The sequence below is a fragment of the Haemorhous mexicanus genome, chromosome 17 (assembly GCF_027477595.1).
Source record: "Haemorhous mexicanus isolate bHaeMex1 chromosome 17, bHaeMex1.pri, whole genome shotgun sequence".
NCBI classification, from domain to species: domain Eukaryota; kingdom Metazoa; phylum Chordata; class Aves; order Passeriformes; family Fringillidae; genus Haemorhous; species Haemorhous mexicanus.
Genome location: NC_082357.1, coordinates 15,862,424 through 15,875,198, shown reverse-complemented (window position 1 = coordinate 15,875,198; position 12,775 = coordinate 15,862,424). Strand labels below are relative to the sequence as shown.

The 12,775-nt window shown below is 49.2% G+C and overlaps 1 protein-coding gene across 10 annotated transcripts in view; it reads left to right on the top strand.

Moving 5' to 3' along the window:
• The window catches only part of ARHGAP17 (Rho GTPase activating protein 17), a 45,005-nt gene that overhangs the window by 21,533 nt on the left and 10,697 nt on the right, over positions 1–12,775 (top strand). For all 10 annotated transcript variants that reach the window (XM_059862141.1, XM_059862133.1, XM_059862142.1 and 7 more), the window contains 13 exons: positions 1,639–1,715; positions 2,790–2,901; positions 3,083–3,159; positions 3,841–3,952; positions 4,630–4,698; positions 4,853–4,934; positions 7,040–7,167; positions 8,429–8,540; positions 9,142–9,223; positions 9,657–9,737; positions 10,369–10,482; positions 10,831–10,922; positions 11,047–11,203. In XM_059862141.1, coding sequence (XP_059718124.1) covers positions 1,639–1,715; positions 2,790–2,901; positions 3,083–3,159; positions 3,841–3,952; positions 4,630–4,698; positions 4,853–4,934; positions 7,040–7,167; positions 8,429–8,540; positions 9,142–9,223; positions 9,657–9,737; positions 10,369–10,482; positions 10,831–10,922; positions 11,047–11,203 — 1,295 coding nt within the window. The remainder of the gene's footprint in view (positions 1–1,638; positions 1,716–2,789; positions 2,902–3,082; positions 3,160–3,840; positions 3,953–4,629; positions 4,699–4,852; positions 4,935–7,039; positions 7,168–8,428; positions 8,541–9,141; positions 9,224–9,656; positions 9,738–10,368; positions 10,483–10,830; positions 10,923–11,046; positions 11,204–12,775) is intronic.

Here is a 12,775-nt window from a genome sequence, read left to right as displayed (position 1 = left end):
CCCAGTGACACCCCAGTGACACCCTAGTGACACCCTAGTGACACTCAACCTCAGTGACACCCCAGTGACAGCCCAGTGCTACTCCAGTGACACCCCAGGGGAACCCCAGTGACACCCTAGTGACACCCTAGTGACACTCAACCTCAGTGACACCCCAGAGACACCCAGGGAAACTCCAGTGACAGCCCAGTGACACCCCAATGATACCCCAGTGACAGCCCAGTGATACCCCAGTGACAACCCAGTGCTACTCCAGTGACAGCCCAGGGAAATGCCACTGACATCCTAGTGACACTCAACCTCAGTGCCACCCCAGAGACACCCAGTGCTACTCCAGGGAAACCCCAGTGACACCCTAGTGACACCCTAGTGACACTCAACCTCAGTGACACCCCAGTGCTACTCCAGTGACACCCCAGTGACACCCCAGTGACACCCTAGTGACACTCAACCTCAGTGACACCCCAGAGACACCCAGGGAAACTCCAGTGACAGCCCAGTGATACCCCAGTGACAGCCCAGTGCTACTCCAGTGACAGCCCAGGGAAATGCCACTGACATCCTAGTGACACTCAACCTCAGTGCCACCCCAGAGACACCCAGTGCTACTCCAGTGACACCCCAGTGACACCCCAGCGACACCCTAGTGACACTCAACCCCAGTGCCACCCCAGAGACACCCAGTGCTACTCCAGTGCCACCCCAGTGCCACCCCAGTGACACCCTAGTGACACTCAACCTCAGTGCCACCCCAGTGACAGCCCAGTGACACCCATTGAAGCTCCAGTGCCAGCCCACCCCAGCACAGCCTGGAGCAGCTCAGCAGTGCCAGGACACTTGGTGTCCCTGCTGGGTGCTGGGGGCTCTCCTGCCCCAGCCAGGGCAGATGATTGCAGCTCTGCAGCTCTGCCCCAGCCAGGGGGGTTGATCTGCAGCTCTGGGGAGATGCTCTGCAGCTCTGGGGAGATGATTGCAGCTCTGCAGCTCTGCCCCAGCCATGGGAGTTGATCTGCAGCTCTGGGGAGATGATCTGCAGCTCTGCAGCTCTGCCCCAGCCATGGGGGTTGATCTGCAGCTCTGCAGCTCTGCCCCAGCCAGGGGGGTTGATCTGCAGCTCTGCAGCTCTGCCCCAGCCCCTCAGGTCTGGAGCTGCCCCGGGCCCCTGGCAGCTGAGCTGCCTGGAAATGCTGTCCTGTACACGTTTGGTTCTGCCCTCCTTAGCAAAGCTGTGGGTGGGTTTGCTTAGAGCATCAGAGCCAGAGAGAATTCACATTCACACTTTCCTTTTATTGAGGAGCACAGACCTGGAGCAGGGGCACACAGGAGAGAGAGGTGACAAGCTGGGTGCTTAAATCTCAGCTTCAGGCTGTTTATCTCTCCTTGGCAGTGGCTGAGGTATGCTTTGGGCCAGCCATTCCAGCTAAAGCTGAGAAGAAAGTGCCTTTCAGAGTGTCTGAGAACAGGAGTCTTGGGGCTCAGAACTTTTTGTGACTTGGCATTTTCCTGGAGTCCAGGAATGAGCTGTGTTTGTGTAATAGAAACCATATGGGAGGGCAGCAGAGCCTGAGAGGGGATGTGCTGGGGAGGCTGGAAAGAGTGAGCAGCACCAAGCTAAGCCCTGTTCCTTCTGTTCCACAGAAAAAACTTCCTCTCACAGCTCTGGCTCAAAACATGCAGGAAGGATCCATCCAGCTGAGTGATGAAACTCTGCTGGGGTGAGTGTTTGCCTTTTTTCCCTGACTTGTTGTCTGACATCTCATTGCCTGCAGGGCTCTAATTAGAACCTCTGGGTGCACAAAGGCTGGTTTCAGTCTAATAAAACTGAATATTTCTAGATTCTTTCTCTAATCCAAAGGGAGAAACTGTGAGCAAGCAGTTTTTCTGGAATGATCTGGGCACAAGTTTTAGGCTGAATTGCATTCCAGAGGATTCTGATTCCCTGCTATCATAAAAGCTTTTAAAATGGCTTTTTTCCTTGTGAGTTAGTAGAATTACTGTCTCCATTTGAAGTTTAAAATGTGTATTCTACAGTTAAACTGCGTTTTTATTTTAAACTGCATTCTGCAGGTTTGAATTGATGACTTAAAATAATGTCACTTTGCATTAATGGCTCCTAGTTCAAAGTAGCCCAGCTTTATCTGTCCTGGCAAAGTGGTTATTTGCAATTAACAGGAAAGTGGCTGAAACAAATGATCCTCCCTGTGCTGAATTCCTGGAGCCAGGTGGGTTTTGTCATTGCTGGTGGGAATTCTTATGGAGACAGTGTAGAATGACCTTAGAAACCTCTGAGAGCATAAGAGAACCTTTCTGAGCCACTGCAGGAGATTTAAACCTGGATAAAAATCTTACAGAATAGGGGTTTTCCTTATAGCAAGCCTAAAATGAAGGTCAGGTCGTGGGTTTGGAGCCTGAGCTGCTGGGGATGGGATTGCTGGGAGTTAGGGTGTTAAAAGGGGCTTAGGAGTGAGTGAAACACTGCATTGAGCAGTTTCCCTTGCATCTGAGAGATGGAAGGATGGGCCTGGAAATAAATAGTGACTTCTGTGCCCTCAGGGCTGCTGTAATCACCTGGATGTCTGAAAGCCTCCAAAGTGTTGTCATGGCTCAGGAATTTAGAAGAAGAAGGTTTAGTAACAGCACTTGCCTGTCCCAGATTGCTCCAGGAGAGCACAGAGCAGTTGGGTTCAGGCCACGAAGGGTTGCTTTGCTTTCTACAGCACAAAGCTTTGCAAAGCTCTGCTCTGCCTTCAGTCAGTGACTGCCATGACAAATTTCTGTAATTCTTACAGGAAAATGCTGGATACCTGTGGGGATGCAGAGAATAAACTGGCAATGGAGCTCTCCCAGCATGAAGTACAGATTGAGAGAGAAGTTATAGACCCACTGTGCCTGCTGACAGAGGTGAGACACATCTGGATTGGTACATGAACTGAGCAAAAGTGGATTGTCTCAGTGCTGGTACTAAAAAACTGCTTTAAGGAGCCCTGTGTTAGTGGTGGAAAGTGGGTATGAAGGCTACAACATGCAATTTGTTACAATGCACAATTTAAAATGGAATGTAAGCCCCTAATTCTCATTTCAGACAGAGATCCCAAACATCCAGAAGCAGAGGAAGCAGCTTGCAAAGCTGGTGCTGGACTGGGATTCTGCAAGGGGAAGGTAGGAGAGCATTTTAGTTCCTGGGTGCTTTTCTGTCCATGTGAGCTCCTTGTTGGCATCTGGTGGCACCTGCTCTGCTCTGGTGCTTGCTCCTGAAATGCTGCTGTGAGCAGGCAGTAGTGAAAAAAGACAAAGTCACATTTCAGGTGCACCAGAAGAGGATCCATGACTGCTAGATCCAAACAGAATCAGGGTTACAGAGTTCTGCACACCTCTGTGCAATCGGGAAAATGTTGGACACTCATCCAGTCTGCAGTTCATACAAGTGTTCAACTTAAAGAAGGAATCACTGCAGTTCTCAGCCTAAAGAGGGAACAGGAAGCTCCCTGTGGAAGCACACCAAGTGCTTTGACAGCCCTGTTTGGAGCCATCTCCTTGGGAGGCCCCTGGCTCATCCACCTCCCCCCTGAGTGCCTTTGGATGGTTTTGCACTGCCCTGAGAGCTGGGGGAGCCATTTCCAGCACATTCCACAGCCATGATATGGGGCAGACACAGGGTCCCTGGTGGTTTTTATAGCTGCTGGTGGATTATGTCAGCGTGTCATGACTGGTGTGTTTGGGACTTTTTGGTTCTGTTGGAAAACCTCTGGAACTGTGGGGATTGTTTCCTGTAGAGAGAAACCATAAATGCAGATTTGTGTTGAATACTGATTCTCACAGACTGAAACTTTTCTTCCCCAGATACAACCAAGCCCACAAGACTTCAGGAACAAATTTCCAAGTGCATCCTTCAAAAATAGAATCTCTTAAGGAGGAGATGGATGAGGCTGGAAACAAAGTAGAGCAGTGCAAGGTAAGGACAGGATGAGTGTCCCTTCCACAGCTCCCATGGAATTGCCCACTTGTGCAGCTGCCAGTCATGTGGCTGTGACAGTGTCTGTCCTGGGGGCATTTTCATGCCAGCTGATCTCTGGATTGCTGTATTCAATGAGGAACTCCATCCAGGGTGTTTCTAAGTTGGGTATTGGACATTATTTTCAGTTTCAGTCTGAGCCAGCTGTGTCCTGGCCAGGAATGAATGCTCAGGGTGTCTGGGTGCTCCAAGCCATGGAGCAGCTGTGCAGTAGGAGGCACCTGGAGGAACCTGAAGCTGGGCCTGTGACACTTCCCAGGAGCTGTGGCACCTCTGAGCAGCTCGCATTCATTTTCACTTCTCAACAGCAAATGCTCCATTGAGCACTGAGAACTGAAACCATTTTTATTAGTACTTGTCTTTGAGTGCTATGAATAACTGGGCTGAATGGCAACATGTCCTTGACTGAAGGGGGCAACTGCTTTGCTGCATAAACCAGAGTTAGGAGTCTGAAATCATTTTGGAGAAGTGATTGAAGCTTGAAGAACACTTGGGTGAGAGCAGGTGCATTCCAGCTTCTTAGTTCAAACCTCCTGCAGGCAAAATAAACACCCTCCATGTGTCTGTCTGAAGTGAGAGGAGTAACTGTGCTGTCCTGGTTTGCATGTTTCCCAAAGGACCAGCTGGCTGCAGACATGTACAGCTTTGTGTCCAAGGAGGGGGAGTACGCCCGCTGCTTTGTCACGGTGAGTGCTGCCCTGGGGCTCTGCCTCTGCACAGCTGGCACACACACTGGGTCCTCAGAGGTGACGTTTGTGTGCTACACCTTTAGTCTTGTCTTATGTGCTCATCAGAAGCTAATGCTCTTTTTGTTTTTTAAAATGTGGCTTCTGTTCTCAGTTATTAGAAGCACAAGCAGATTACCATAGAAAAGCATTAGCAGTCATAGAAAAGGTCCTACCCGAAATTCAAGCCCACCAAGGTAAAGTAACCTGTGCTCTGGCTGATGCTTCTCCTTGCCTGTGCCACCTATGCACAATATTCTCCTCCTCTCTCTCGACTCTCTTGCATGCAGACTGATTTAATAAGGCCATTTTGATCTGCTTAACAATTTTACATTCCCGAGCATAATTCCATCTTCCTGTTCTCCGGAGTTCTCAGCCATGTTTAACACACTAATCAAATATTAATTAAGGATCTCTCTGGTACCCAGGAGGGTTAAGGAAGGATTTTTTTGTTTGCTTACCTGTTTTCCTTGTGCCCTTTTGCTGAGTCACAGCTGGCTCTTCAGGCCAGTGGAAGTGTCACTGTGATTTGGTTCTTGAGTGATGACAGGTGATTATCAGGAGCACTCCATGGATTTTGAGGAGCTTGATTTTTTTTTTTCCCCCTCATTTTATGCAGTCCTCTTCCCCAGTGTGCACTGCATGCAGGGAAACAGAGAGTTTGGGTTCTTCAGCTGATATCAGCTGTTAAAAAATTGAATTGTACAGCTTCATTTCTTCCCTAAGAAGAACTAGAACTGCTGCCAAGCTTCCACTGTCAGGGGACTTCAGGTGTATCCCTGATGATTTGGGATGAAGATGCACTGTGTGTTCTGGAAACTACTCCAAAATATTGGCTGTGCTGTCCCTGAGTCTTTGGAGCAATAGGTGAACAGAGTCTGAGGGAAAATCCAGTGTGAGCTGAGGCAGGCTCAGGTATCTTCAGCTGCTGAGGGTTGTTAAAGAAGAAATTCAGTACATAAATCAGTAGGAGCATTGTTGCTGTGTGGGAGAGGAGGTGATGCTGGTACAGCAGCAGGGCTCAGCAGGGCTGTGCAGAAAGTTCTTGGTGGATATGGCTGCTTGAAATGTGTTATTTTTGCATGGAAAGCAGGGACAGGGCAGCTGAGCAGCAAAGGCTCCAGAACAGACTGGCCTCCCTGGAAGGTGGCTGGGAGCCGTGGTGGCCAAGTGCTGAGTGTGGGAATTTCTCACCTTGTGTTCCTAGCTGCAGTGTCAGTTAGAACCCCAGAAAGGTTTGGGTTCAAGGGACCCTAAAGCCACCCAGGGCCACTCCTGCCATGGCAGGGACACCTCCCACTGTCCCAGGCTGCCCCCAGCCCTGTGCAGCCTGGCCTGGGGCACTGCCAGGGATGGGAGCTGGGGCTCTGAACAAGTGCTGAGCTTTCTTTTCCTAATGTTTGCTGTAATTTGCAGAGGTTGGGAAATGCCTCGTGCATCTCATGGTGTGTTAATGAGTGAGAGGGACTAAAACAGGACAAGGGAGGTGACTGATGTGGTTTTGTAAAGAAAAGGGGTGAATTAAATCCTTTGCAGAAACACTTGGCCTTCAGAGCACTCTTTGAAGTCCTCTGAAGTTTTTGTCCCTCTTGGCCTCTTTTCCACATGAAAGAAATAACACATCTGTACTAACAATAACCTTTTACATCTGCATTTTTTCAGTTAAAGTAGCAGAAATGGGTCAGAACATAAATTACAGGAAAGAAGAAATTCACATTCAATTTGGAGAAATTTGTGCAAATTGGAGTTTTAACAAGAGTTGGAGAATTAAATTGAGAATTTGAATGTTATGGTGCTGGGCTGTTACCATGGCAGTTCTGATGTGATACCTGGGGCTGTTAACCTCCATTGTAATTTGCTGATTTAAGGGATCAAATTTAAGGAATAAAACAGCTCAGTTTTTATTCCCCTTACATGCAGTTAAAACCAAAATCAGCCCAGGTCATGCAGTCTGGACAAAATTTTCCTCACAGATTCTTGCAGAGCCAAATCAGCATCACTGGAACGTGCAGCCTCGTGCTGGCACTTGTTGAGGTTTGTTATTTATAATTCCAGTTATACACAGAATTTGTATGTGGTATTCCATCCAGAAAGATGCAGAAGTATTTTTTCTTGACCACCAGCAGCCTCATTTTCTCTTTGCTCATGATCCAAGGGACTTTACCAATCAAGGGCTGTAAAACTCCTGCTGTAGGCTGAACATCTCTGTGCTCTACTAGAGGCTTTCTTCTCTTCTTGCTTGGGCTGTGATTCGAGGGTTTGGTAGATATCCTGCTCAGTGTTTTGATGCTCTCCAACTTAGACAAATGGACTGAAAAGCCAGCTTTTGGAACTCCCCTGGAAGAGCACCTCAAGCGCAGCGGGCGGGAAATCGCGGTGCCCATCGAAGCCTGCGTCATGATGCTGCTGGAGACAGGCATGAGAGAGGAGGTGGGTGGTGCCAGGTCCCAGCTGGGTGATGCCAGATCCCAGGCATGAGAGAGGAGGTGGGTGGTGCCAGGTCCCAGCTGGGTGATGCCAGGTCCCAGGTGGGTGATGCCAGGTCCCAGGTGGGTGATGCCAGATCCCAGGTGGGTGATGCCAGATCCCAGGTGGGTGATGCCAGGTCCCAGGTGGGTGATGCCAGATCCCAGGTGGGTGATGCCAGGTCCCAGCCATGAGAGAGGAGCTGGGTGATGCCAGGTCCCAGGTGGGTGATGCCAGGTCCCAGGCATGAGAGAGGAGGTGGGTGGTGCCAGGTCCCAGGTGGGTGATGCCAGGTCCCAGGTGGGTGATGCCAGATCCCAGGTGGGTGATGCCAGATCCCAGGTGGGTGATGCCAGGTCCCAGGTGGGTGATGCCAGATCCCAGGTGGGTGATGCCAGGTCCCAGGTGGGTGATGCCAGATCCCAGGTGGGTGATGCCAGGTCCCAGGTGGGTGATGCCAGATCCCAGGTGGGTGATGCCAGATCCCAGGTGGGTGATGCCAGGTCCCAGGTGGGTGATGCCAGATCCCAGGTGGGTGATGCCAGGTCCCAGGTGGGTGATGCCAGATCCCAGGTGGGTGATGCCAGATCCCAGCCATGAGAGAGGAGCTGGGAAATGCCAGATCCCAGCTGGGTGATGCCAGATCCCAGGTGGGTGATGCCAGGTCCCAGGTGGGTGATGCCAGATCCCAGCCATGAGAGAGGAGCTGGGAAATGCCAGATCCCAGGTGGGTGATGCCAGATCCCAGGTGGGTGATGCCAGATCCCAGCTGGGTGATGCCAGATCCCAGGTGGGTGATGCCAGATCCCAGGTGGGTGATGCCAGATCCCAGCTGGGTGATGCCAGGTCCCAGCCATGAGAGAGGAGCTGGGTGATGCCAGATCCCAGCCCAGGAGCCGGGGGAAGAGGGCCCAGTGAACTCACAAACTGGGGTCTGTTTGATAATGTGTTGCTTAAGTAATTTTTTCATTTAGTAGTTGGTAAATGTTTTGACCTCAGCATGTGTGAAGTATTTTGGAAGTGGATTTGCATACAATGAAATTAGGGTGGGCCAAGGGTGGGCAAGAGCTGAACCATGGCCAGGTGGCAGTGACAGGGCACGTGAGGGGCCAGCTGGGTCATAGCTGTCAGGGGAAGGCACCAGTGCTGGGGTGCTCTGAGAGGCTGTTGTGAAACTGTGCCAATGTGTGGTCACCAATCAATACATTTGATTCTTCTGATGCAGGGCTTGTTCAGAATTGCTGCTGGAGCCTCCAAGTTAAAAAAGCTGAAAGCTGCCCTGGACTGTTCCACTTCCCAGCTGGATGAGTTTTACTCAGATCCCCACGCTGTTGCAGGTATTGGGAGTGTTGTGAGTCCAAGCCAGGTGTAAGCTGACACAACACAGCTTGGTGCTGTTCAGGGGTGATCTCCACAGTTGGACTGGGAGAAGTGGCAGTCAGTGGAAAGTTCACTGCACAGTTTGACACAGATAAGTGTAGGGTGCCCGTGCTGATCACAGCTGCTGTATTTGTGACAATGCTTTGTAAAATTCAGGTGATCACGATGGCCCAGCTGTCACATCTCTCATGACAAGAGTGTTAACGTGGTCAGGGCAGGTTAGAGCTGTGTGTAGACCTTCAATACATCTTTATAGTGTTAACGTGGTCAGGGCAGGTTAGAGCTGTGTGTAGACCTTCAATACATCTTTATAAGAAGTCCTTTGTCCTGAAGAGATGATTCAGAGGTTTACAGCATGTTTCTGCCAAATTGCACCAATTGTTTACAGAGCCTTTGTGCTGAGATCTGAGCAGCTCCACTGTGCAAGTGTCAGGTCTTGCCACTTTCCCTGGTACTTGGAACTCATTGCACAGATAAAACTGCAAAGTGAGGGCAGGATTTTCCCTGGAGTGTGAAAGCAGTGGCTGAGGAGCCAACGTGTCCCTGTCTGCATTGCAGGTGCCTTGAAATCCTATTTACGGGAGCTGCCAGAGCCTCTCATGACCTACAGCCTGTATGAGGAGTGGACACAAGCTGCCAAGTAAGCATGCTAGAAATAGCTGTGGAGGAAGTCATGCTGCATATTCCTGGTAAATTTGATTCTTCACAGATGAATTCAAAAGAAACTGCCAAGCTCACACAGTTATTTATTATTTCACTAATGGGTATTTCATGTAACAAATTATTTTAAATAACGAATAGCACAAAAAAATAAAAAAAAAAAAGCACAAAATGTGGTGAAATACCTACTTTGTTTAACTGTTAGGGCTGCTTCAGGCTGCTGGCTGCACAGTATTGATGCTCAAGCAGTTTTGTTGCAGGTAGAGATCATTCAGGGATCTGACAAGCTGGTTACTGAGTACAAAACATTTCTTTGGCATAAGTGGAACTGATACCGTCATCTCTTTGTCACTGCAGAAACAACTAATTCCTGCCCTGAAAGTAAGATGTCATGGCATGTTTTGTCCTTTCAGTATTCAGGACCAGGATAAGAAGCTCCAGGAGTTATGGAGGATTTGTAACAGATTACCTGAGCATTACCGTGTTAACTTCAGGTGGGTGTGAGCATCTCTTAGCTCAGCTGCTGTGCACCCCAAAGCCAGGTAAACTAAACTCTAATCCAGGTGTGCTGTCCTTGGCCAAATTCAGGGAGATTTATAAAAATATCTCTTGTTTCCTGCAGCACAGGTGGTGTCCTCAGATTAGCTCCCTACTGGCTGTCAGGAAATAGTGATGCACAGAGCCTTTCTACTTATGGCTCATGCCCTGCTCTTTGCTGTAGTTTCCAGTCTTAGAAAACACCTGGATCTGTCTCAAACATCTCATTTTTCCTTTTTGTTTTGCATTTTGGAAATGAACCGGAACAAAACCAGCTCTGGTGATTCCTAGAAGCATGGGATTTCCATTACAGGCCATAAAACTAGCTGAAATTAAGGGTTTTTCTCTGGAAGTATAATATTTCTGTGGTTCTGTTTTGCTAAGATGGGAGCTGCTTTCTTTGCTACCCAGTTCAACTTTTATGAGTCAGGAGCAGAAGCTTTGGGCAGCTGCCAAGCAAGAAGGCTGCTCATCTCATTTCCGTGTTGTTGGGAGCTCTCTGTACAAGTTCTTGAACTTTTATTTACTTGCTTTCAACAAGAAACGCTCATGGTTCCTGCTCTTTAATTATTTCTTTCCTTTTTGAAGGTATTTAATCAAATTTTTAGCCAAGCTTGCCCAGAACAGTGACGTTAACAAAATGACTCCGAGCAACATCGCCATCGTCTTGGGCCCCAACTTGTTGTGGGCAAAGAATGAAGGGTGAGTTCTTTCAAGAAAGCTACAAAGCAGGATGGGGTGAAGCTGGAGAACTGATAGGTTTAAATCCTTTAGCAAGGAATTTAGCAACTCACAGCAAGGGACTGTTTACCTAAAAAATGCTTCAAGTGTTCTTTCAGCCCATGCCTCCAGGTCCTTTGAGGCAGGAGGGTTCAGGGGTGTTTCCAAGAGTCTGAATGGTCTGGAGTCCAGCACAGTTGCTCTTTCTCTGGTACTGAGGAGCTGATCCATCATGCTTAGCCTAATTTGTTATTTAGGTCTCTGAATTGATTTTAATTTTCTTACTTTGGTGGAACTCTGAATAAAGTGTTGTTCAAATCTCCCCTACAGATCCCTTGCTGAGATGGCAGCAGCCACTTCAGTGCATGTGGTGGCAGTTATTGAGCCCATCATTCAGCATGCAGACTGGTTCTTCCCTGGAGGTGAGCTCTGCCACAGCCCAGCAGTTTTTCACTCCCCTCCAGCTCACCCTCAGTGGCTTGTGCAGGGAGGCACCCCTTGGGATGTGTGTGTGTCTAAGGAGGCATTCTGTCTGTCCCTCTTCAGATGAGGATTTCAATGTGTCTGGGGCGTTTGTGGCAGTTCCTGCTGTAAATTCCAATCACTTGTCACACACTGGGAATGACTATGAATGTGGGACCCTGGAGAGGAAGAGGCCTCTGAGCATGACTGTGATGGAAGGGGATTTGCTGAAGAAGGAAAGGTAGGTGTAATTCTCACCTTGGGGGTCCACTACAGCCCTCTTCCAATGAGGCTTCAATGAGACACCTTCACTGGTGTCAGGAGAGGAATTCCATGGAAACGCTGTAGATAACAATAGTGATTTATTCCCTGTTGCTGCAGCCTGAGGATGGCTCAGAGGTAATGTACTGTTACTTCCTTCCAGTTCCACTCCATGCATGACAAATCCCAAGCAGATATTGCTGCTCCCAGTCTCCATTCTCCTGGCACACACTGGGGGGGTGTGAGGTTCACAGGAACAGAGGTGTCTGCAGTAGTCTCTCTCAGTCTCTAACTTCTGGTATCCCATGGCTTCTCTTTCAAAGCCCATAAGCTGAGGTGGTGCTACCTGGTGCCTTCATGATAAGACTTCTGAGTTGATGATGGTACAGTATTGCCACAGCAAGCAGTAGAATGCTAAAACCTCCCAGTAAAACGTGCTGTTTGCCATATAACATGTGGTGTAACGTTCATTCTTATCACTCCTCATGAGTATTCAAGTGACGTGCTTGTTTTTAGCTGTGGATGCAAATGTTGTTACCTGTTAGCTGTGACCAGCCACATGCAAATTTGTCAGCACTCACAGAGGAAGAAGAAAATCAGTTCAAGATTCAGTGTTTAACACAACAAGAATAAAATAATTTCTAGAATGAATGTGCTGTGTGCATTCTAAAATCTGTTAAGAGTTAGGGTCTGTTTCTCCACTGTTCTCCACGAAACACAAATAGAATGATTTGGGTTGGAGAGGACTGTAAGGCTCTCTCATTCCAGCCCCCAAATCACAGCCTGTATCCAGTAGCTTTTTTGGAATCTCTGCTGCAACTTAGTGTGTGATAGAAACAAAATTCATGTGGCAGAATGCATTTAGTGAGGAGCTAGGGTGGTATGTGAGGAAACGTCTGTGTTTACATGTGAGATCCCGAGTGCTCTGACCTCATTGTCATCAGTGTTTGTCTCCAAATGTAATTGAGTAGTTTGTTCACTGCTGTTGAGCTTATCCCTCTGTGGGGATAAGCCAAATCCTGTTGCATGTCTTAACCTTGCTGGTGTTGTGCAGCCACTGGGGGCTCTAACCTTGTGGTGTGGTGCAGCCAGTGGGGCTCTAACATCGTGGTGTTGGGCACCCACTGGGGGCTCTAACATCGTGGTGTTGGGCACCCACTGGGGGCTCTAACATCGTGGTGTTGGGCACCCACTGGGGGCCCTAACATCGTGGTGTTGGGCACCCACTGAGGGCTCTAACATCGTGGTGTTGGGCACCCATTAGGGGCTCTAACATCGTGGTGTTGGGCACCCACTGAGGGCTCTAACATCGTGGTGTTGGGCACCCATTAGGGGCTCTGACATTGTGGTGTTGGGCACCCACTGAGGGCTCTAACATCGTGGTGTTGGGCACCCACTGGGGGCTCTAACATCGTGGTGTTGGGCACCCACTGGGGGCTCTAACACCGTGGTGTGGGGCACCCACTGGGGGCTCTAACATCGTGGTGTTGGGCACCCACTGAGGCTCTAACATCGTGGTGTTGGGCACCCATTAGGGGCTCTAACATCGTGG